This window comes from Anopheles moucheti, chromosome 2 (assembly GCF_943734755.1).
Source record: "Anopheles moucheti chromosome 2, idAnoMoucSN_F20_07, whole genome shotgun sequence".
NCBI lineage: Eukaryota > Metazoa > Arthropoda > Insecta > Diptera > Culicidae > Anopheles > Anopheles moucheti.
The window spans coordinates 53,080,701-53,105,501 of NC_069140.1; the positions used below are offsets into that span (position 1 = coordinate 53,080,701).

The 24,801-nt window shown below is 43.4% G+C and overlaps 1 protein-coding gene across 1 annotated transcript in view; it reads right to left on the minus strand.

The window, feature by feature from the left end:
* The window catches only part of LOC128310782 (neurogenic protein mastermind), a 223,654-nt gene that overhangs the window by 167,654 nt on the left and 31,199 nt on the right, over positions 1-24,801 (minus strand). Inside the window, exon 2 of the mRNA XM_053047501.1 lies at positions 12,750-12,855. Within this exon, the coding sequence (XP_052903461.1) occupies positions 12,750-12,855 (106 nt within the window). The remainder of the gene's footprint in view (positions 1-12,749; positions 12,856-24,801) is intronic.

Here is a 24,801-nt window from a genome sequence, read left to right on the forward strand (position 1 = left end):
TTTCCTGCAGCATCTCAACCGTCTCCAATCATAGTAACCACTTGGCTACAAAACCTAACTGTCCCATCGCAGCATCGCTTATCCCAAAACTGGATCGCCTTTGCGGAGGGAGGGTGGGAAGCGGCGTCCCGGCTTAGCGATGCAAGAACTACCGAAATAGAGTGTCGCTTGTTCCAGAAACAAGGTCACAAGGCACTTCAGAAAATTAAACACTACCCCTTTTTCTGCGATTTCCCACACCTCACGCCAGGTAAGATTTCTTCGCCTCGCACAAACAATAAACGGTATTCTTAAGCTGTGACAGTGGAAGAAAAAAAAAATGCTGGCAAACCAGAAGCACAACTGCAGCGCCGTGTGTTTGCGAAATGGCAATCCGGAAGGAAAAACAGTGACACTCAGGTGTGCTTTGCGCGCATCGGTCCTGCCGTCCCTAACCGTAATGCAAACTGTGCGCTATTTTCACTTCCGTTTTGTTCCGCTGCCGAGCAGGCGGTTGGCCGGCATCTCTGAACGGTCCGGCTTCGCTTAGTCCTAAACGGGGTAAGCACCAGCAGATGGATTGCTCGAGTGGATTGCTTTTCATTTATCATCAGAATCGAGCACGGGGAAAAAGATGCGTTTTCGTTTGCCAAATGAATGAAATCGGACGGTGGCGGCTTCGGACCATTCGGATACGGCACGATCCAGCGAGAAACAGGCGCGTATCAGTTGGTAGAAGGAAAAACAACTAATTAGAAGGTAATTAGTTTCATGCCGAAGCCCGTAGTCGAAACGTTAGTGCTCTAGAGCGAGCGTTTTTCAGTGCGTTTAACCAGTGAAAGATTACGGCCACTTTTTTATCGCTGGCATCATCGCGGCCTGCTGCTAATTGTTAAGGTAACAACAACTTTTAATATTTTATAGATCGACTACGGTCGTCAAATGCCTAAAAGCCAGCAACGTTGATAAAAATGTACTAAGAAAGATTTATTTTAATATTTCAATTCGATCGAATTAGTTTGAGAAACTCATTGCGTTGGATTTTGTTCGTAAACACTTGCATAGTAAGGATAAATACTTACGAAATAAATTGTGTAAACTGCATATACACATAAAATACACTTCCCAAGAGAGCGGTGGATAACATACCTGCAATGAAACACAAAAGGGAGAATTACACATTAAGTGTAGTTATAAACTATGGTTGAAAAAATACTGATAAAGTACATCAAAATATGAATCCGATACATCTAAACTCATAAAGATAGTATGACAGTATTATTGCGAGTTTTATTGTTATTGGTAAGTATTAAAAAACATCCATGTTTGATAAAAGTGCTCCGAAGCACAAAACTGTGCAATTTTTCAATGGGAAACAATCTCAATTAACAGATCGAACAGGTTATTTTTTGTATCAAATACTTGTAGATATTTCATTGAAAAACAATGAGGCACCAGCAAAACAAAATATTTTTGAAAAGTTTATAGTATAATTTATCAGTATTAGTTTATCAACATTAATATGGCGTAAAACACAGGGCGTAGACAAAATTCTATCCGGACTTTTCCTCCGTATCCGGCTACGTGGTAAAATTGGGCCGAAACAGCCTGGATTGAATTCTAACGAACAGCAATGACGTAAATAGTTATTTCAGGCTATACATTTTTCCTGTTTTTTCAGTTGAAAATGTAATAAATGTTAAGCTATTCGGTTCACTTGTTTTCAAAAAAATTCTAAAAAACGATTTGTCGGTTCTTCGATTTGAAAACATAATTGGTTAGCGAAAACTGCGTTTGAACTTTCAGCAGATGCTGTTTTGCATGACTATTAATTTGCCCTTTTAGCAGTAACTTCGAAATTGGCTGTTACTTGTTATTATTACTATAAATATTTGTTTTCCGAAACGGCGGAACGAAAAAGTACATCATACCAAAATGCACCAAACTTGCATTGCAAGTTGGTTGCAAGGTTAGTGTATAAACATTGCATACCTTACGGCGCATTGCGTTGCAAGTTAGTTGCAAAGTTAGTGTATAAACATTGCATACCTTACGGCGCAGTACCAGGAGCTACCTCTTCCGTGCATGCTCTCCTGGTACTTTAAATTCGGAAACTGGTAGTTTTCGAAGAAATTTTTCACGACCAACGGGAAAGTTAGTGTTTAAACATTGCATACTTTTCGGCGGTTTTCGAGCAAAATTGCTGTACTAGGTGCTACCTCTTCTGTGGATGCTTTCCTGGTACTATACATTTGGAAATCCTGGTGCAATTTCGTTTATACTTTAAAATCACAGAGTCGATATTCTTCTCTGCATTTAATTTATCACATGTTTTATATAACCAAGGGAGATGTGTTTGATCAATTTTTTACCTTGTAAATTAATTTTTATTATTAATAAAATTTTGCTATTAATGCTATAAAACTGCTATTAAATTTTTAAAAATCACACAATCAGCTCAAATTTTTTGGGGCCCCCAACACGGCGAGGCTCTAGGCGACCGCCTACTCCGCCTACCGTTGAGATCCGCCGCTGGATCAACGTATACTATTATTTGTTAAGCTTATCCAAAATTTTCAGATTTTACAACCATTTGAATTTCTTAACCTGCTCAGCAGTTGAACTGTAATCCTGTATGAATTGTATTGCTGCAGTCTTTTTGATCCCGTTTAAAAAACTGAAATTTCAATATGTGCAAACGCGCTACGACTGGGGCAATCCTTTCACATTTCACGCACACCACACAGGGCAGCAGGGACCGACAATCTGTTTCATCTCATTTAACAACATGCTCATTTGCATACACTCAAATACGATTTTCACAAGCTATATTTTCCAGTTCCATGCCCAAAGGTAACCTTCAAAAGAACGATCCAAACTCTCCAGCGAATAAAACTCACGGAAGCCGATTTCGAATCGCCAAAAAGAACGATTCCACCAAAAAGTTTATGCCGAACGCATTCCCCTAGCTGGTAACGTTCGCTCTGCAGCGAGTGCGCGGAATTTTTATTGAGCTTTCATGCAAATGTTCATTTCCACCGGCACAACAATGTTGCGCACAGTTTATTGAATCAATTCCGAAATTCCTTACATGTCTACGTGAACATGTCAATTTGGCACGATGCGAGCGGGGAGGAAACTGAATTCGAACTGGCCCTGACTAACAACGCAGAGCAGGAGACTAGTGGTGAAGAGAATGTTAGAAATAATTATTGTATGCCTGTATGTTTTGTTTAAAATGATGATATTGAAACAATCAAATAGAGCTGAATGTAGTCGAAAGGTTCAAAGTCTCTATAAGCCGACTCAACAATAATCAACAGTGAAACGAAATGGATTAATCGGACTAATTGTTGACGGAAAACTATGGTCAATCGAAATAATAATAGCGATTAATGCATATTTTTTACCATTCATCAAGGAATGGTTAAAAATTGCATGTTTCTTGTGCCCGTTTTCAACTTTACTAGTACGAAATAGAAGAAATGTTTAACAGCTCTCTAGGAATAGAAACCCTATTAGATCACGAAACTGCGTAGTGCGCAAGCCTATTGGTTTTCAAACATGGTTCATTTTAAACAGAAATCATTGTAATTTTTTGCCTCGGTGAACGCAATCACGGTAGCGAACGACACCGAGCCACATAAACACACCGTAACACACAGCCGGAAAAGCTGACCAAAGCAGAAAAAAGTATGGATTTACGTTACGCGGACGTGAAAAAAAAAACCCGGTGAATCTAAAGCATCTGTCCAGACCAAGGCACCTCTTCTGGCTATTTCCACGGTTTTATTTTCGCATGTTACTGCCCACCAAGCAGACAAACTCATTTGCATCGGCGTTACCGCCCAACGGAGAGGTGCGGGCTTGCATTGTAGGTTGTCGCGCAACTCGGACAGGTGACCTTTCCTTCGGCACCAAACCGGTGCGCTAATTAATTACAATCCATCGGAAGCACACAATCGGAAGTTCACTAAGTGTTCAAGAAATCTGTTTTTCCTATTAAACGTTTGCTTTCGGGGTGGTATCGGGCTTGTCCTTTTTTATTCCTCGTTTGTGCAAGCCTACATTAATCCAGCTCCATAGCACCATGTGTCTTGCTTTCAGTGAAAGGAAGAGAGAAAAAAAAGACGAAAAACAAGCCAAATTTGCATAATCACACAAACTGGTAACAAATGCAAAACGTTACTTGAATGCTTGTTTAGTGACGCTTCGGTTTCTTTGCGCTTCTCATTACGTTTATTTATTCACGCTTACGCTTACGAATGCGTACAATCATGCAGGGGTTGACGCTTGACCCGCTAAGATTGAAAAAGAGCAAAAGAGAATGAAAAACTGGACATTAGAAAAGGCTGAAACCTCAAAAGGAAGGAAGTGAAAGGAGGCTTTTTATTTCGCTTAGGAATGGAAAAATGCTCCTACAAATGCCAAAAACAAAATGACGAAAGAATAATTCAAGATGATCGCTATTGAATTCGATTCCGGGAAAAGATCTTGCCGATTAGTTGTTGTGCATCCAATTTCATCGCACAGTTGCGTAGACTTTCTACAAGAATTTTGATAAAAGCTTCACTGTTCATTCATTCTTAAATACAGCGAACGAATATGAATGAAGGTGCGTAGCGAAACCAAAACAAAAACACATTTGTGCCCAACACGTCTTTGTCTCGTTTTGTTTTTTTTTTTGGTTACAGTTCGTTGTTGATAATACTCCTTCCAATAGTGGAGGACACAATTTTCACAACCGTACACACACACACTTGTTTAAGAATAAAAACGGCCACGCTAGAGACAGAATAGCCTATCGTTTGCCGTACTTTTTTTCCACAAAACCAGAACCAAACAATGACTGATGATGATTTCCAGAGCTCTACGGGGAAAACAATAAAATTTTGTTGTTCCCATTCTTCCGATCCGTTGCTTGTTTTTGTTTTTTTGCACCCGTCGGTACGTAAGACCTTCGCATTTCACCTTCGCAAACAACAGCATCGCAACGGGCAGCTAAAATTGGTCGATAGGAACGTCCGGACAGGAACGAAAACTATCAAAGCTTTCTCGTGTCGAAGGAGAAAAAAAAGGCACACACACACACACGAAAGCTTCCAGCTCGATAAAATGGCAGACAATCTCTGCCATATTTTGGAGAAAGTGTTTGATGCTGCTTTGTGGGGATGTTTTCTTTTTATTGGATGCTTGCTTCTTTCTTTTGTTTTTTCATTTTTTCCCACTCAACGTTTATGCCGTGTCCAGTTAACGAAAGCTCGTTGCTGCTGCTGCGTCGTACCCGTTGCGTTGTGTGATCGTGGTGCAAAATCGACAAACGCCCAAAGGCGAACGAACATCGTTTTTCATTATTTCAAGTTTTCCATCCACTTCCTCCAAGGTTTTGTGCTGCAAGTGTCTGTGTCCATGAGACACATGAGTAGATGGCGGGGGTTTTTTTTGACGGGAGTGAACTGCTTTCAAACCCCCCTGTTTCGTGCGGAACCAGCGCTGCTGGTCAATGGTTTTGATGATGAAAAGCTGTTATCGTTTGCAGGATATTCGTGTTCTGCTTTCGCTGCTGTTTATTTTATTCATCACTTGCTAACCGGTCGCTCCATTATGTGTGGGATGGTTCTGGAACAGGCGGAACTGCACGCTACCGAAATACAAACTGATTTCGATAAGATCACTGAACCGCCCACGCTCACTCACCGTACAGCGAGGAGTGAGGAGTGATGATTAAAATCAATATTCGGGGAAGTTTCAATGCAAGACACTTTTTAAATGAAGCTTACAGGAAAGGATTTGTTATTTTTAAGCACGAAAAAAATAATGTTATTTTGTGTGCTTCCGACGATTCCAGCAAATTTACTTTAATTTAATTTAATTTTTTACAAAGTTGGCAAGAAACACAAACCTCCCGTGTTTCAGAGAATTGGCAAAACCCATGCAACGCGTTTAGTTTGTCACAGTTCAAGCAGAAATCAGAGAAACTATTTTTTAATTATTAATAATAGTGATTATTGTTTTTTTAAGATTTAAACAAAAACTGTATTTCCAATATAAAATATCTTAGTCTGAAAATCTATACTTAACAATTCCTCACTTATGTCTACATCGGGATTTAAACTAACGGTATTTATGTAATTAATACATTGTTTGAAAGTCGCTCTTTTCTTGATGGTAACACGGAAAACAAGTTCTTCCCTTTAGTTTTGAGCTTTTGTGCAAATGAATTGATTGATTAATTTTAGACAAATTTCCCATTTTTGTTTTAGCATGGGACAGGTTGGATAATGATAATAGTTTTATTATATATATATTTTTTATATACAGCCATTGCTTATGCTAATATTGTTCAAATGTAATATTATAAACAAGCATAATATCAGTAAGAAATGTTTCAAGCTATTTGCTTCCAAAGCACTTTTTTCTCCTCACGGAAAACACTATTTCCACGCAGCGTCACGTAACGTCAAGCAATGTTAAGATGTCGATTCTGCTGAAACGGCAGTGAAACGCATAAAGCAATCAGGCCAGCTTTTTTGCACCCGCATCGTGGTTCCCTTCTCTAAAGTGGCAAAATAACTCCCAGCGCTTTTGTGACAGTTACAAATACGATCGAAATCCTGACAGATAAAAATAACTTTACCTTCCGGGGGGTGGCAGACGGAAAATTTTAATACAACCCCAAAGCTCCCGTGGGCATCCTTCCGATTTCCATTTAAGCTGTCGCATCTCGCCCACATACACAAAAAGAGCTTGCTTTGAGCTCTTTCCCCTATCCAAGGCTAAGCGGTGCCTGGTAAATGGGATAACTTTTGCAAGCACCTTGCAACGATCTCTACTGTGCCGAGTGGGCAAATGGGGGAAAGGAGGACGAAGATGCACTCACAAACCATACCGCGAACCAACAAACTTTTACGCCGGCTGCTTCATTCCCGGCTCGGGGACACAAAACTTGCCTGGTTGATGCGTGCTTTGGCCATTGTCACATGACTTGAGGACCACACAACCCACAACGCTTAGAAACACAACGCGGAAACCGTCGGCGAGCACGCTGTGCACGATCGCATCCTTGTGTCGCCTAGCAACCGACGTTGGGGTCCCGGTAGAAAGAAAAGTTGAACACCCAATGGAAGAAACCACAAACCGGAAGCGACTGGGCGAGAACGTTTTGGGAGGTTTCTTTTTCGGCTAAAGGTGGCAATAGTGCATATTCCAGTTCTATTCATTCTTAGTCCAGAAACCATTCTTTTCCTTTGCTTTATTTTGCTATACAAGTATACGGCCAATGCCCGTTGGTGTTGGTGGTGGCGCTGGTTGGGAAAACCATCCGGCGCTGTTATGTTCCTCTGTCCTCTGTTCACTGACTTGGCTGTCTGTTTTTGTTGTACATTCATTCGGTTCGGTGAAGGAGGGAGTAAAAGTTTTCCGCGAAGCGATGCATTTCCACTTCCTTCGCATAGTCCACAGTTAGCAGTCGGCAAAGGGGAAAAGATGATTAATAGTCCCGGTGCAGAGCCACCGCTAGCAGGCAATAATGGATGCACGGGGTTTTAGGAATGCGTGCAAGGACCATTTTGTGGTGCGACTTCGATGCATCGCCATCGGTTTACCCTGCAACAAGAGGCACATTTCGCTGGGGCACAAATCTTAGTCCGCATGCGTTTGTGCGCACCGCACAGATGCACTCAACCAAACCATTTTTCCCCGCTGTGTGTTGCGGCAGATATCCTGCATCCGCACTTGGAACTATTTGTTACTGAGCTGAGCGTGCACGGAGCACAAAAGGCACGCCACACGCCACGCCAAAGTGAATGTTTCGATTAGTTTGGGGCAAAATTTATGGAACCACTCTGGGCGCACGATAATTTATCCCAATCACACGCCGTGGCCGAAAGAAAACGTTACTCGTGCAGGTACGTGTGCACCGACACGACACGCGAGCATGCAAAACCCGCAGCACAGCTTCCAGAGCCAGAGCGATTCACCAAGGCAAGATGAAAATATAATTTCCTTCGCTTTATCACCTCGCCCCCGAAAAGGTGCGGAAATTTATGGAAAGCGTTTTTCTCGTTTCTCGCCCCACCCCATCGCTGCGACACAAGTCATCATCACCGCCGCCGTCGTGTTCGTCGATGTGTCGTTGACGGTCGCATTTCGAAATTCGATCAAGTCACACTCAATCACAGATTCATTCGGCAAAGGTGATTACTGTTGCGACTGTCTAGCTATCATGTCCATTCGGTGGGGTTTGGTGGGTCTTCCTGTTCCCGGTACACACAGCAAACACACACACATACACGGAGTAAATAGATGGAAATCACTATGCTGATAGATTTTGCTCACGCATTGCCGAGAAAACAAGCGCACCGGTAACCGGGCTGTGTGATCGTCAGTCGAATAGCAAGAAAAGAACATCGTACCGGGGGAGGGGGTTTGCGTGCGACAGCTCAGCTTCCTTTTTGTGTGTGTGACACAACATTTCGACCATTTCCGACCGGTCCGTTTCTGCAGCACGGCAGCCGAGGGAAAGGCAGCCAAAAATCCCTTCCCACAATCCTGAGCTGCATAACGTATCGTCACATGAGTGAAATCCAATCTTTACCAGCGTAAGCTGGGACGTGAAAGGAAAAAATCGAAACCACGACGACGACTCCTCCTGCAAATCCTCCCGAGACGAAAACCGACAGCGCGCCAACAGCATCAGACCGAACAGCTACCGGAGAGCATTGGTTTTGCTTTGCCGTTTGCCAGCTTCCCAGCGGATTTCCCCTTCACACCACTGTGGAGATGCTGAGTGAAAAATTTTCCCATGCATATTAATAAGATGTTCTTTGATTTTAAACCTTTTATTTGTGCTTCGTTTGTTTCGGTACGACATGGATTACGAGATGCTTCTGTGTAAGGTTGGAAGCTTTGGGGTGTTTTCTTTGCTTCGCTGGCTGCTTCGATGAATTCTGATGCCACATTCGCAGTTGCCGGGCGAGGAGTTGGGTGGATGAAAAAAAAAAACGATGATGACTAGATCATATCGTGCCGTGTAATACAACACATGCAAGAAAGATTTTAACAACCGAATAGAACCCCTAATTATTTAAGTAATATTTTCCCATGAATGTTTATCTGTGAAATACATAGTGTTGACTATCGGTGTACTTATTTTCCGCAATACAACATTGGACTGTAAATTCCAAATGCAATTTCTCGTCATACACACACACACTGTGCCTATCCCTTCATCATCTCGTTCGGTTGGCTGTCATTTGCAGCGTCGTTGCTGTTGTCACCGCAATGCAGAATTGGCGAGCAGTGTGTGTTTGTGTGTGATGGCATGCATTGGGCACATGAAACTGCTCAACAAGCTTCATAGGTCGGCTGGCTACAACGTGTGTCACGCTTCCTCACCACCACACCTTTTATGCTGCTTAACCCGCACCCGTGCTTCGTTGCTGCGGAAGTCTAAGACAATCGTGTAGCGGGAAATGTTGCCATCGTTTCTAGCCCGGAAACACTTGTTTTGGCATCGTTTCGTTGCTGTCGAGCGAGTCGGAGCGAGTTTTGATGGCCAGTTCGTCGCAGAACCGCACATCCTGTGACGTCTGTACATATTATTTTCCCGCTTCCCGCATGCTATATGAGTCGAAACCACCTGCCAAACAGCTGGTGCCGGTTACTTGGTATAATGAGTCCAGCACCAAACATAACCCAACCTCAACAAACCAGCAGAAAAGTTGTTGTGCCGACGTTGTAAAGGAAAACTATGTATTAAATGCTGTACTAATGCGCTCACAGCATAATACTGAAAGGAATACAGGAAAATTGAGTTGGGAAAAAATCATCAAGCGTAGCTTTAGGTGTATCCTTTTAAGCATCCTGAAGGTATCGCAATTCGGAAATAAAGCATAAGGGCTCATCCAATTATTACGTAACGCAAAACTTGTCAATTTTCGACCCCCTCCCCCCCCCCCCCCTTCTATTGTAACAAAACGTAACACTGGACGCAACCCCCCTCCATTAATTACGTAACATTTGGATAACCCCCCTCCCCTTGTTTGAAAAAAATGAAATTTTCTTAAGTAATCTATGTAATTCCATCGTATTTCGACTAATGCAAAAAGAAACAAACATACTACCTAATAAATCTACTACTCACGCCAGCCTGGCTTGCTTGATCGTTGCTAATAATTTGAAGCGGGTTTAGAACCTACTTCGATCTATACTGCTACGATTCTGCGTACGATACTTCATTAACCATGTTTGTTTTCAGGCTGTTCGTATCTTTCATCAATATTATTGGTATCATTGGCATGTAGCAAGTTACAGGGTATCTCACAATTTTTCCACAGTTTCCCAAGGTTTTTTGATTGCGTCCCAGATATTTTTGAATCCGTCCCGGGATTTTTTGACTGCGTCTCACAATTTATTGACTGCGTTCCACATATTTTTGAATTCGTCCCGAGTTTTTTTTTTAAGTTTTCCCACATATTTTTGAATTCGTCTCGAGGTTTTTTAACGGTTTCCCAACTAGTTTTGAATACTACTTAAAATAAATTGTCTTTCGCTTAACTAAGTATCCTGCAATTGTATTGAACCACAGATAAGGGAGAGCAGATCACAAGTTCAGATGCATTCATGGAAAACCGTTGGTCTCCGTATTTCATCTTTGAGGTAAAAAAGTTTAGAGAAAATCGACCGCTGCGGATGAGCTGCTTGATAAGCCTGCTAACAATCCGCAGAGACTTTACCGTCAAGCAGCTTGAATGCTTGAATCACCTTCAACATTTTTTTTCTTGTGTATCGGCACCACAACCTCAAGAGGTTAGGCCTATCATTTCTGGCTTTTTTGTCTTTATTTATCCGTAGCCGAATAGTTCGTCCAGTATACAGAAAATTGATCTGGATGGGATTTTGGTCTGGTCCTGTCTTGTGAAGACCGGGCCTATACCTTCACCATTCACATCACTAGACCGCCCCTATCAAAAAACCTCGGAACGAATTCAAAAATATATGGGAAACCGTTAAAAAACCTCGAGACGAATTCAAAAATTGATGGGACGCAGTCAAAAAATTGTAAGACGTTTTCAAAAATACATGAGATGCAGTCAAAAAATCTCGGAACGGATTCAAAACTTGATGGGAAACTGCCAAAGAATTGCGGGATATCCTGTAACTGAACGTGACAATATTTCAAACACATTAATTGTTCATTAATTTGGATATGTTTCTTTAGATTTTAAAATTTTTGCTGCTTTCGCTTAAACGCAAGAGGATTATGAGACTATTTAGTGCCCTTCAAGCTCAATACTTGTTTTAAGAGTCGACGATGCTTGTTATGTGACAATGGGTATCAACTGCATCCACTACTACACACCGGAATTCAAAATCACCATCTGCGTGGACATCGGTATCAATGGGTTGGTATCAGAAGATATCAAGAAACTTGACCTTTAAACAATCAACAACAAGATAGATAATATGGAATTTGTATAAAAATCCCTTAAATACGTTAATTTTTCACACATGGCATATGAAGCGGGAAATTAAGAAAAATCTTACTGTATGTTACGTAACAAAAAGTTAAACCCCCCCTCTCCCTTATGTAACAAATCGTAACGCTGGTTCTGACCCCCTCCCTCCCCCCCTATCAGCGTTACGTAATAATTGAATGAGCCCTAAACATCAGCATTTAATTAACTATTAATTTGAAGAAGCAAGCCTAACATTCCTGTGGTATCGAATTAGTAAAACATTCTCTGCATTTACGCTTAGTGCTAGTGGACCATGACCACTGACCCTTATCTAGCGAGATAATAAAAATTCCATAACCTGTTTGTCAAATATTAAATTGCTACGCTCGATTCGTGTTGCACGTTGATTTTACAACAGAACGACCTTAAGAAAAAAACACACGATTAACGTTCCCATAAAATTGCATAAAACCCACCACTTCCGGTGCTTTTCTGTTTATCGATTCAAATTATCTTTTGCTTGCCGAAAACCGAATCTCCTCCCCACAATCTGCACGAAACATTCCCGGATTGTGCCCCGGAGGTAGGGCTGTGAGGAATGTGACCGTAGCGTTCTTCATACGAGACGCTACAAAAAAGCTAAAACATGCCCTGTGACCACTTGAGCTCATCGTTGATCTTTGCGAAAAGCGAAGCGAAGCGAAAAAAAACACTACAAACAACAAAACCAAAAACTCGACTCGTAGAAAAAAAGTTCTCGAATGTATGACGCACGATCGATGCGGCGAAAGTTCTGGCATTTCCCCTCGTTGGCGGCCCTGAGTCCGTTCCCGTGGAAGGTAATCTGTCCGAATGTTAATTAAATTCCTCGTCCAAAAAATTCCTCCCAAGGATCTTGAACCCTCCACCCTCGGTGCATTCGGTGCTCGGGAGGGGACTCCCTAATGGGTGAAGGGTTTTGAGCTGGGTTACATGAAATATCGTACGCTAATTTTGATCTCAACAGACAGCTCATAAAAGCATCCCGATGGAAGATTACCGGTGCCCGATTTTCTCTGCACGACCATTCCAGTCGGCCCAGGGGCCTGTGTCTATCGGCGAGAGTGGCGAGCGCTTTTTAAACGTTTTCCAGTATAATTGTGTATCGGAGTGTGAACGACACACAAATATACGTTAGCCCCCAACCCCTCCAGGGACTGTCCTATTACTGTTCCCTTTCTTGAAAAGTTTTGCCAAACGGTGCTCCACTATCAGATCTGATACTGCGGATGATTCGATTGTGGTCTCGACGGGGTCGAACGGCGGTCTTACCTTTCAGATGATCCGGCTGCGATGCTTCGCCCACGTTTCGCATGATGTCGCTCAGGCAGTGCTCTAGCGAGCGCATGTCCAAACCATTGCTCAGTCCGGTGCGGTCCTGGAAGAACAGGGCGAAATGAAGCTGTTAGGAAATCCGGTCCGAAAATTGTGAAGTTAAGATTGCGGCGGTAATTAATGAATACGGGGCGGTGGTTAACTTTTTCTCTGCCCACCGAACGCTTTTTGCGCAGCGTAGTATATTTGCGAAAGATGCCCACCGACGTCGACGTTGCCGTCGTCGACGAAAGCTTCAGAAGTGCCAGTGCCATTAAGCCAGTGCACAACCACTGGGATGGGGAGTTGTGGGAAGGGCCGCTGCCCGGGGAAAGGAAGGAGATACTAAACTCTGTCCCGCAACGGTGGTGTATCCATTCCGTCGGAAGGATGCTCCTTAGTGAAGTCACTTTCTTTAAGGTCAACCATTGGAAACGAGACCCATTCATAAGTTGCTCGTGTATGTTAATTTAGTCCCAAATGGCAAATTGGTACGCCTCGGAGCGCCATGCCGTCCCGGGCGGTATAACCGGGAGGGAAAAATCCCCCGAAACGCAAAAGGGAAACTAATTTCGCAAAAGGTTAGCCACGATAAGTTTCATTTGCTACAGGTAACATTCACACTCGGCTGAGTACCTTTACGGGGTGTACTCGACGCAGTGACGCTACCGTATGTTATACTGTGTACTTTACACTTTTTGTTGATGAAATTTACGCTTCACTCAATCGTAATTCCTCCAGCTTGGAAAGGGTTTTCGTTTCGTTTCGTTTTTTTTTTGGGTGTATTTCAAGAATAAACTTAAAATTGGTTACGCAAATTGTTCAACATTTCTTAAACCGCTCTGTCACGGTACAAATAGCACGTACCTTTAGTGGAAATCAGTGCCCTAAAGCTACTAAGGTATATTTGAAATTGCAACCCGCACTAGTAACGTTCACACACACGTGTGAAAAACCGGATGCAAAACGGATGCTTTGAGCAAAAACTCGTCAAATCTCTAAATTGGATCGAACCATATCACACTATCACCGCGTCAGCGCGTACCTTTTGGCCGTGAGCAAAAAGGGAGAAAAACTTTTCCTGTGTTGCATACTGCTGGCGTATTTTTTTCTTTTATTTCCAGAATGACGCTTTAGACCCTTGAACAGTTGGTTGAGAGTAGAGAGGCAGTAGACAAGAAAAAGCTCACAGACACACACGTACAGCCGCAAAGCGAATACGGAAGCATCTCGCTATAATATCGTCCTCGGAGCCAACCATCCTTGGAATGGCAAAACTGGGTCGTATAAATATTTTCTTATTGGATTTTGAATGAAATATTTCCGACTTGCTGCTTCAATTTTGCGCTTCCCTGCCTCGCACCTTTGGGGTACGGGTGTGTTTTGCAAAAAAAAAACGGACACCAAAAGCCAATACCAGGAGGACCAGGCAGGCAGGATGGAATAGTGCGCACCAGCAAGACGATGTGCCGTGTAAATCGCCCATTTTATACCATCCACATCCACCGCTTGGTCTCATATGGGCGCTGTTTTTTACCCCCGAAAGGGATCACAGTCACAGTAAATGCTCAAAGCCGAAGGCTGGGAAGAAGATGTTGCTTTCGAGCGACCCAGTGGAATAGAAATTTTTTTCCCCTCGCTGCTGCCGGCCGGGGCAGGATTACGGAGCAGCGCGAAGGGAAAGTTTATCCGTCTTCTAAGGCAATCGAAGGGCCAAAAACCGCACACGTTTCATATATGCGCGGTATGAGGCATGATGCTCGATTCTTTCGTTTATACTTTTCTTTGCAGCATTTTTTGCATATTTGCCAACCGTTTTCGGGCACTCTTTTCCCTCACAGCTGTTGCATGGTGGTAAGGTTTCGTTTCGCATGCATTTCCACTCCGGTTGCCACCGGTAGCGACCGGTGCACGCGGCGGTGCAGTGAAAGAATCCGATGCGCTAGTCTGCATTCAGCGTGTGAAAGCCACACACCGGTGATAGTACTTCTTGCGAAGCACTGCGAGAAATGGGGAAAAAATGGAAGGGATAAGCAAGTGTAAGTCCCGGCCGATACGGACGAGGGAGAAAATGCTCGCCAGTCAGCCGGAATATACTGTGCAGTACACTGCTGCCATTTCCTGAGAAAATGATCACTTTTTCTGCGTAGTTTAGCGTTTGCATTCAAAGCAAACAGAACTCGCATACCTGCAACTCTGCGGTGCAGCGGTTGAAAGTTAAATCCTACAGCAAATGCGTCCGCGGAAGGAACGGCCTCGCTTATCCCTTCGGTAAGACTCATGTGCATCATATCGCAAGGTAGCAGCTAAGGATAAAGTTAGAAATCATCATACTTAGCCGAACGGATCGAACCATTGGCTCAAATGCTAAGTGGCATCGGAGCAAAATGCAACACAAACACATTCGGTACGAAAATCATTCTAAAGCGCTCCTTCTTGGTAAACATCTTCCCAGCAAATAACAACATCAAGCAACTTTTCCGCAACTTCCACAGCGCTTAGCGGCGCACAGTGTGATGCAAATAATGCTACTAGCCTCTCCTTCTGTGTGTCTATATGGTACAAAGCAAAAGAAACAAGAGCAAACTTACAGGACAGGTGAATAAAATTGATTATTTTCTATTTGTTTGCCCGGCGGCCCTTTTTCCGACCACCGCTGGTTGGTTGGCTGGCACAAACAGATCGATCGCAACCATAATAAATCCAGCAACCAGCAATGCTGGCAAAACAAAACCGATATTTGTGGCCGCAAGGCAAACAGCAGCAAGCGGATATATCCACCGCTGAACAACCCCCGCAAAAAAAAACAAAAAACCATAGCTCCAATACACAGCAAGGCCTCCTCCGACCGTTGCCACAGGCTGCAAGATTGTACATCAAACGTGTGCGCCTGACAGGTAGGCAATGTTTTGGTGGGTTGATTTGATAAGACGGTACCAAAACACTGCTAGCAGTGCTTTATGTTTTTCCCTCATCATCGTTAAAAGACTGCCTCGGATGTGATTCAATCGCTTCATCAAAGGTACACGGGGGGTTCATCTCTAACGGCTGTCATAATTGAATGTCTGGTAAGCAAAATGGACCAGGGAAAGGCCGTAATGATGGCAAGAGATCAAAGCAATTTGCGGAACCATCTTGTGAAGCCACATTTTCGAATGGCGCGTGATGATAAGTATTTTTCTGATTAAAATCAATTAAAAGTAGAACAATCACCGTGTATTTTTTCCAGCATTGGTTGATTGATTCCAATCGGCACATACGGAGTTGTCATTACTTTTACTATAATTATGGCGACTGAATTATACCGCAAATTGAGATGTTTGAACAGTTTTTTTTTTGTGAAGGCCCAGTAGGCTGTTCTACGAAATGTTAAATATTTCATCGAACATTTCATTGTACTTATGTCAGAGTAAAATTCAGTCGAACGGCTTTTCCGAGCGGCGTGTGATGATCATTATTTTACTGTTTCAAATAATTGTACATCAAACCAATCACACAATTTTCACTAGAATTAACACAAACTGTTTGTTTGTTTGTTTTCCTTGCGAAGAATCATCAGACCTTTGTGCGAAACATTAAATATTTCATTAAACGCCGTAATGCTTTAGTTTCGGTGTAAAAAATATCAGTTATGCAACCATTCCAGCACAATGCGTTCCGACGCAATATACCTGCAGCTGCTGTAGCATCATACCAAAACCGTTTCAAATATCCACGCGTAATCAAATCCGATACCGTGCAAATTCCAACTCGCACACCAAACATTACCTTTCATCATACTATGCGACACTATTGCGATATTTTTGCAGAACTGCGGCAATGCTGCTGGTGCGGGTGGCCAAACCGGGTGGTACGGTGTGCGAGCACCGAAACGTCAATCTGAAATCAACACGTTCCCCAACGCAAGCGAGTTTAGCGAGCAATGCCGACGCTGTTTAGTTTTTCTAACCCTCTAGCACCACTCGATGCCACCGTTCCAGGTCTCCGGCGGCCGTGCGGTATTTTGTGGCGCGAAATTTCAACCAAATGACGGATGAACACGTTCACGTTGGGCTTCGGCAAACACGGTTTGGTCCGAGAAATCGAGCACCCAAAAATTGACGAGTACAGGTCCCGTACCCGACGCGTATAGATGCTATGATGCCATCATCCCGTACCCGGTCCCAGATGACCCGAGGCTGATCAATTATGAACGATTCAATTCGCTTTTTGCGCCCTTACCATTGGTATTCTGGCACGTTATACGCCAAACCGGCAGTGTTATTGAAGCATTCGGGCCGTAGACGCGGGCCGGAGAAATTGAGAAATTTTTGGTACGCGAATCACAAACCAGCCAGGCCGAGCAGGGCATGGCTTCGCGGTGCAAATCGAGCCGCCGAACAGTATCGTCCTCGTTGAAAATACCGTCGCGATGGAAAGCGATCGGTAGCGGGATCGTAACAAAACCCTCGGCTGGAATAAGCGAAACATCATTCCACACGGACGTTCGGTTTACGAATTTTGCTGGCTTCATCATCGCATTTCAGTCACCTTGCCAATTTCGGTCGTCCGGTAGCCCATTGCAAGCTAAAGCTAAAGCGCGCGAAGTTTGCGAAAAATTCATAAAACCATTAAAATTCTATAACCCACTCAATCAGCTGCACGCTGCAAGATGCACCGAAAATTGGACAGTTGATATTTTCATTCAATTCCCGTTTCCGGAGCAAACCCGAGCAGCGTACGGTCCCCGGTTGGGAATGCTGTGATTCTTCGCCCGCTGCCCTATTCCGGGGCATCTTACTCTCCCCGAACTGGGGCGAGACCGAACGATACAGCAGCTCATTGGACTCATTTCTGGGGATAGTTTTTCACCCAGCCCGGTTTTGCAGCCACCCGTTTAGCGCTGCCTAAACGACAATCAAACATTCGAACCACCATCACACATTGCTTCGTCGGTGCCAGCGGATTCGTTATGCCCTACAATAGCAGATCATTTAAGGACACACACACCACCGGTTCCGTTTGGTCGTTTCGGCATCTCACCCTAGTACGGTGTCGCTGTCTGTTGGATTATTGGCAGTGTTATTGTAGCTATTCGGCTCACGCAGCCCTTTTCCCAGTGTGCCGTCTCACAAACTCCGGGGCGAACCAATCTCAGTTTGCCAACGCTGCCGGTTACGAACGAGGACAGGAATCATAATTAGAACACACGGCCCAGCATTAGGATGCCGGATGGACGGTTTTCCAGTCAGAAATAGATGATGCGTGATGTTCCGGTTCGATCCCCGGGGACAATGGTATGGCTAAACGGTGCGCACACAAGTTGACTGTTGTGAAAACGTGTTTTTCTGTAGCAGCGGAATGCTGTTTTGGAACAGTTTTGTTTGTTTGGAATTTTCGAAATGGTTACCACAATCATTTGCTAGGCCATTAGTACGGAAGAACTCTACACACGAAACGTTTCACTACATGTAACTTTGAAGTACAGTTGCGAAAGTTTCTAAAACACATATTTCAGAATTTTTCAGAATTTAAAAAAAATGTTTTCTTTTCCATTGTTTACATATGCTGGGTTGAGTATTATGAGAGCATTTTAAATTATTCCAAAAATCAATTTTTAATGTTTAAACTGTACTTTCTTTACACATTCTTTTTTCGAAATATGAGTTTAAAAATCAAAGAATTGCTGTACCAGTTGCTTACACATTTTACAAATGAATTTATTTAATTTTCAGACTTGTTTATATTTGTCTTTTCATCTTTAAATCTGTTTGTTTGTTTCTTTACCGTGCAAATAGACATGTAGCGATTTTTCTCAGTGAGACATTTCGCAATGCTATTCGATGAAATGCGATGTTAAGTTCATTTATGAGGTGCTACCTCAAGGTCTTTGCAGGATAGAGGTCGAGTAATGTAGAGCAATTTGACAAGTAGCCAAAAGTTCGTTACACGTGATTTGACGTTTGGACGCTCTTTTCCATTCAAATGTTTTGTGTGTAGTTGTGTTCATTAAACAGGCCCGTCATAGCAACAAGATTTTTATTGTTTTAGATTTGGTTGGAAATTTATGTCGCTGTTTTTCGATTTTAGTCCGGAATAAGATCTGCAGATTCAAAGGCATTCGAAACGAAGGAAAACTTTAACGACGAAGCTAATTGTGAAACTTTGCGATATAGTAAACAAGTAGGCTAGACGCAAGGAATCTTACACGGGCGACCAAACGTCAAATGAAATCCAAAATGGCGAACCTCTATCTTGGCTATTACTCGATCTCTATCCCACACAGACCTTGGTGCTACCTCTTCCGTGGATGCTCTCCTGGTACTATACATTCGGAAATTCTGGGACAATTTCGTTTATTCTTTCAAGTCACAGAGTCGATCTTCTTCTTTGCATTTAATTGATCTACCCGTGCAAATACACATGCAGCGATTTTTCTCAGTGCAAAATGTCGCAAAATAGCTCAATCTTGCAAAAAAAACCCACATCTCATTTCGAAACAATTTAGCGCCTACTGAGGCTGTCAAATCATTACATTGTTCTACATGCCGGCTCGATGTCCAGCTCCTCATGCAAAATCGAACGCCAAAATTAAGCTATTTCATACACTGCGATGAAAACGACAAGCCGTTTTTTATATGTGAACTTATCATCGCATTTCATCGAATAGCATTGCGAAATGTTTCACTGAGAAAATTCGCTGCATGTCTATTTGCACGGTAAGCCATCATGCCATCCCTTTTGCTGAACAACCTCCATTTGTGTGTTTTAATATTTCTTCGCTTTTTCTTTCATCCATTTTATGAGCACTGTAGCCATCCAACCTCGTACCTGCAGGCTCTTAAAACAATCGCACTGATGCGCTAAGCAGCGAGCCGGTCTGCGTTTCTTTAACTCCAACGCTCTTCCACGCTGCAGCCGGAAAGTTGGTACACCGTAAAGGAAAATCCTTCCCAAGGCAACAGTGGCACCCAGCCCCGGCATCGGCACGGACGCGGTTCAATGCACACGACCGTAAAACAGAAAACGAGATTCTACCTTTTCATTTCCTGCCCAGCGACATCAGCCGAGGCCCATCAAACCGGAGAAGAAGTTTAAAGTTCGCCACTAGCAACTTCGAATGATTCTGCAGCACATTGCCCAACGAGTGCATTTCGGCGTGCCATGCAATGGGTGCAGGGATGAAACACGCACAGGGGGGGAGGGGGGGGATGGGCTCGAGGAACTCCGTACCGAACCGGGCAAGGTTAAATGCTTCGCTTATCTGTACCATACTTCTGGATTACTGCTTGCACGAAGTTCGCACTGCAAGCGTATACTTTACGACGCTTGGATTGGACCGGTACGCTTGATGCATTTGCTGGCCGGGGAGGTACATGGAAGGTCCTTTTTTACTTAACAACACAACCGTAAAGAACAAGAACACAGGCTAGACGATGGCAGCGAGCGGATGGATCGATGACGGAATCTTTGCGTGGACCCGTGGAAGAGCCCGTGGATTGAAACTGATTTCCACCAAATGCATACACTTCGCTGGCTGGTAATGTTCGGAGCTGAATGCATCTCTTTTTTCCTGTTCTTTCCATTGTGCTCGGCACAGCCAAAAACCAGCAGCGCACCATTCGCTCGTACCGCGTACGCGAAGCTTTTTCCGGGTTTTATGGATGAATTTATGTTCACATCCCTGCAAAACTCGCTTGCTAACTGTTATAGCTCTTGATTTTTTCGAGACTATTACGTTCCGTTCCCGGACGATGGAAATGCCTTATCCGCCGTAGTTCGCGTTTCAAATGGATGTTGTTCGCGGTGGATGGGAAGCAGCCGTTTGTTTGTAACCCATTACGGGGTTACCTTTTCCAGCTGGGATCATGTTGCTTGCGATCGTGCTGCTGCTGCTGCAATGGAACTTCATTGTGCTCGAGCGGTGGGCAACATTTTTCCTTTTTTTTTTTGCTACCAAATTGTGCAGCACAGCGTACGTATACCGTACACACTGTTTGGTAGGCTTCAGTGCGATACGTTTCCCCCATCCCCCATTGCTACAACTAATTTTCCGTCCCGGTATGTTTGCCCTGCGAGAAAACGTTCGTGGAGAGCTGTTTTCTCGGTGGGATGTGCAGTGGGACGGAAAGGCAGAAGGAAACGCGTGTAGCAGATGAAGTTCGGGTGGATTCGTACGTTCGGTGCAATGCTGGCGCAGAACAGCAACCAAAAAAAAAACACGGTAGGTGTGAAAGTTTGCCTTTAGGAACAATTTCTTTAAGTACAAGCAAACCATCGCAGGTCACCTTTTGCTTGCCGTTTACTGGTTTTACCGGTGAGAGCAAGGGATTCATTTTGGGGTGGATTCAGGGAAACATGTACGATGTCTACTGTGCGTTAAAGTGGTGTTGTAGCATATCTGCTAAACAACATTTTTCAACCAACAATGTAATCAATCGCACCTCGATCGGTCAGTGCACTATAGGAGAAACAGTTTTCGCAAATGTAGCAATCAAGCAGTAAATGATCTCGACTATGACACAATGAGCAAAAGAACTTTTGTAAATAGGTAAAGCAATTATACAATAAGTATCCATCAGAAATGGTATAAATAAAAAGAGGTAGCCGACAGCAATGGACAGTTACAGTCACAGTTGGAGAGAGATCCGGATGATCATTCGATGAGACGGCTATCGATCTAGTGTCGGTAATGTAGTTTATCCAACAGAACTATTCGTCTATTTCGTTCATTTCAAGAGGATTGAAAGTCCCCCTACCGTCAAGGGCAACAATATCTCCAACGTTCCTGTCGTCGCTAGAGCAATTACATTTAAAACAAAACAAAATAAAGTTGGCAATTAAATGAAAAATAAATAAAAATAAATATATGTGAGAATGAACAAGGAAGCGACCCATGGAAGAGTAGAAGAGTAATGGAAGGAGAGAAACGGAAATAGATAGAAAGAGTAAGAGATAAGGAAGAAAGGTTAATAAGTGACGCGCGGCGTCACGAAGGGAGGATTCGCGAACTGACGATCAAAGTGGAAGGAACTGTATACGAATTATCATTTTTGAAATCATTCTTAATAAATCAATTTTCTCACATATTATTCCCTACATATATAATACGAGTAGAATGCTCCCTATGCTTCCATACGGAGGAACTGTAAGCGTAGTCGGTGGAGGCTTAGGAGCGGCAAATTTAGCCCTAATGATCACGCACTCTCTTAAGCTGGGCCGAGTAGGGATAATAATATAAACATCGCTAGTAGAGCCCGTCGTCGGCGAGCGTCGCGCCAAAGAAAAATGCATAATAAAGGCCTCTTTTCTCTCACACGTTTTACTAGTTTTTAACTTGTTTATTTGTATTTTCTAAAGTGGAAAGAAAGGGCCCAACTCCTGCAAGCAGTTGCGTTCGCTTAAAAGGACTTGGCGAGACTGGGATTATTCAGTTCCAGTCTCGTTCAGTTCCAGTAAGGGGTAATTACTTCCAGAATGTCCAACGATCGCCTGGACGATAATGTTCCCCCATCGAAGCTAAACGAATGAATACGGTAACGTACCCGACCTACCACACCCGGAAAGGGTGCTCGCGAGTGCACGCATTATGCGCTACGGAAAGAACTTCCGAGCGATCAGAATAAATTTAATTTGGGAAACATTTGATGGGGAAATAATCCATACATATAGCGGAACAACTAATTATAGTTTTACAAAATGGGCGGAGATTTGCCAATGGTGACGTTGAGTTGTTTCAATGCATTACACTCAATGCATAGATTCAACTTTGAACAATATGTTGGATGGTTTGGAATGGCGAATTTTTACACCGATCGTTAAATTTCATTTCCATTTCCGCCAGGAGTTTGTTTAGGAAGAGTACACTTGCCAGCGTATACAGATCATTATTTCGTGTGATCTGTTCTGGTGATGAGTTCTTTAACATGTTTTCCACACAGAAGCCGTGTATGTAACTGCGGGAATGATCACTTGATTGAATATGGCTAGCTTATTTTCTTGTGATAGTCGCGACCTACGATTTAGCACAGGGTAGAGACATTTCAGAAGGAGATGCCCTTTTTCTAAGATGTTTTCTACATGTCTTCGGAAAAGCATCTTGTGATCAAGAGTTATTCCTAAATATTTCAGTCGAAGAGGACCAAGGGACAACTGTTCCGTCGACATTTCGACGTCGTAGGGAATAATCATTGCTTGGGTTTTTACTGGATGGCGCTAAATTTTCCAGTTTGAAGCGTATCTTAAAAGAACGGCATCGTAGCAATCTGCTCCTCAATTCTATTGCATTCCTTCCCCTCACTGCGATGGCTGTGTCGTCTACGAACAGAAACAGCTGTCCGTCACCGGGAAAGGATGGGAGGTCCGTCGTGTACAAAATATACAACAGCGGAGCCAGCAGGCTTCCCTGAGGAATGCCCACTGAGGCAGTGGTATTTTTGGAAAGAGCAGAGTGCAAGGCCACCCTAAACGTCCTCTGTTTTAGATAGTTTGAGATGATCTTGTACATGTACGTAGACATGACCAAATTGTATCAGCTTGTGTATTAACCCTCAATGCCATACACTGTCGAAAGCCTTTTCAATATCCAACAATGCTATAGCAACAGACTTTTGGTTCATTTTGTTCAGTTCTACGCAATTCCTGAGTCTCAAGAGTTGAGGGACTGTAGAGTGTCCGTGCGAGCGATCATATAACGTAACTCCAGTAGGTATATTACAGTTGTTACATCAACATCTTATAGTTCAAGTGAATATTTTTTTGAATATCCCGTTGATAGTCTGCTGTTATGTAAATTATCAAACAATTCAAAGACTGAAACAGTAACAATTCATACAGCAAGATCATGAAACTCACGTAACATTTGATCACCGGTACAAAAAGAAACCCGCTACGAAACCCACAACAGCGTTCGAATGCAGGCGTAATGCAATGGGACCCTGCGCCACGGTCCAGCCTGTTGCAAACAACCCACCACAAACACAAAACCACTCCACTCCAAGTTCTGCCGCCATGCGCCCCTTTCGCCTTGGCCCGTACGATTGAAGTTTATTGCAGAACGTGGGGTAACTTTAATTGCAAAATTTATTGAAACCTGCGGTACGTGGTTATGATGCTGTGCCATGGCTTTCCCGCAGAAAACCCAATGAATGCACCCACCACCAGCAGCAGCAGCAGCAGCAGTGGAAATTGTTCGCGTTTACATAAAATCATACCCATTACATCAGGAGCCCTTGGTTCGCTTGGTAAGCTTCGGGAACGCACTGTGGACCGTTTTTCAAGTCATGCACGACGGCTCGAGGTGAAAAAGGTCATCCGCGCAAACTGAACTCGGTGGGCGAATAATACAGAGCAGACCTGATGAAACATTTATTAATAATAACTATATTACGGAGTCAGTTTGCTCCTCCCTGCTGCTGCATTTCGATCGCCTCTTTGTAAAATGCATTGCGAGAGCAACTTTTATTAGTGCGAGTTGTGCGCTAAACTCATACCGAGAGTGTACGCGAAGGGGTAACACTATTTAGCTGCTAATAGGTACGATGAAGTGAAATTTATCTTCCCACCAATTATCTTTACCACAAAACGGTTCGCTGGCATTAACGGTAATACCGCGGTACGGGTATTACACTTAGCTTCGTCGGTTCGTTCGTGTGAAAATGTTTGTCCGAGAGTGTTCTGTTTAAAAGAAGAAAACCATCGTTCATCAAATCGGCCGCCTGGCGACAACGGGGCAAACGACACGCTGCCAAATTTATCTAACCCTGCTCGTTATTAAAACAGAAAAGGGTTTTACACACTTTTTATGTTAAGCATAAACTTGTGTGTGTGTGTGTGTGTGTGTGTGTGTGTGTGTGTGTGTGTGTGTGTGTGTGTGTGTGTGTGTGTGTGTCAAAATCTTTCGCTTAACACACTGATAAAAAGTGACCTCGCTTCCTTGCTTGTTACAGCGCACTTCGGTATTCGGTTGCTGGGAAGCACTTTTCGTGAGTGTGGAACTCGGGTCGGTAGATGATAGAGATCCATTCCGCAC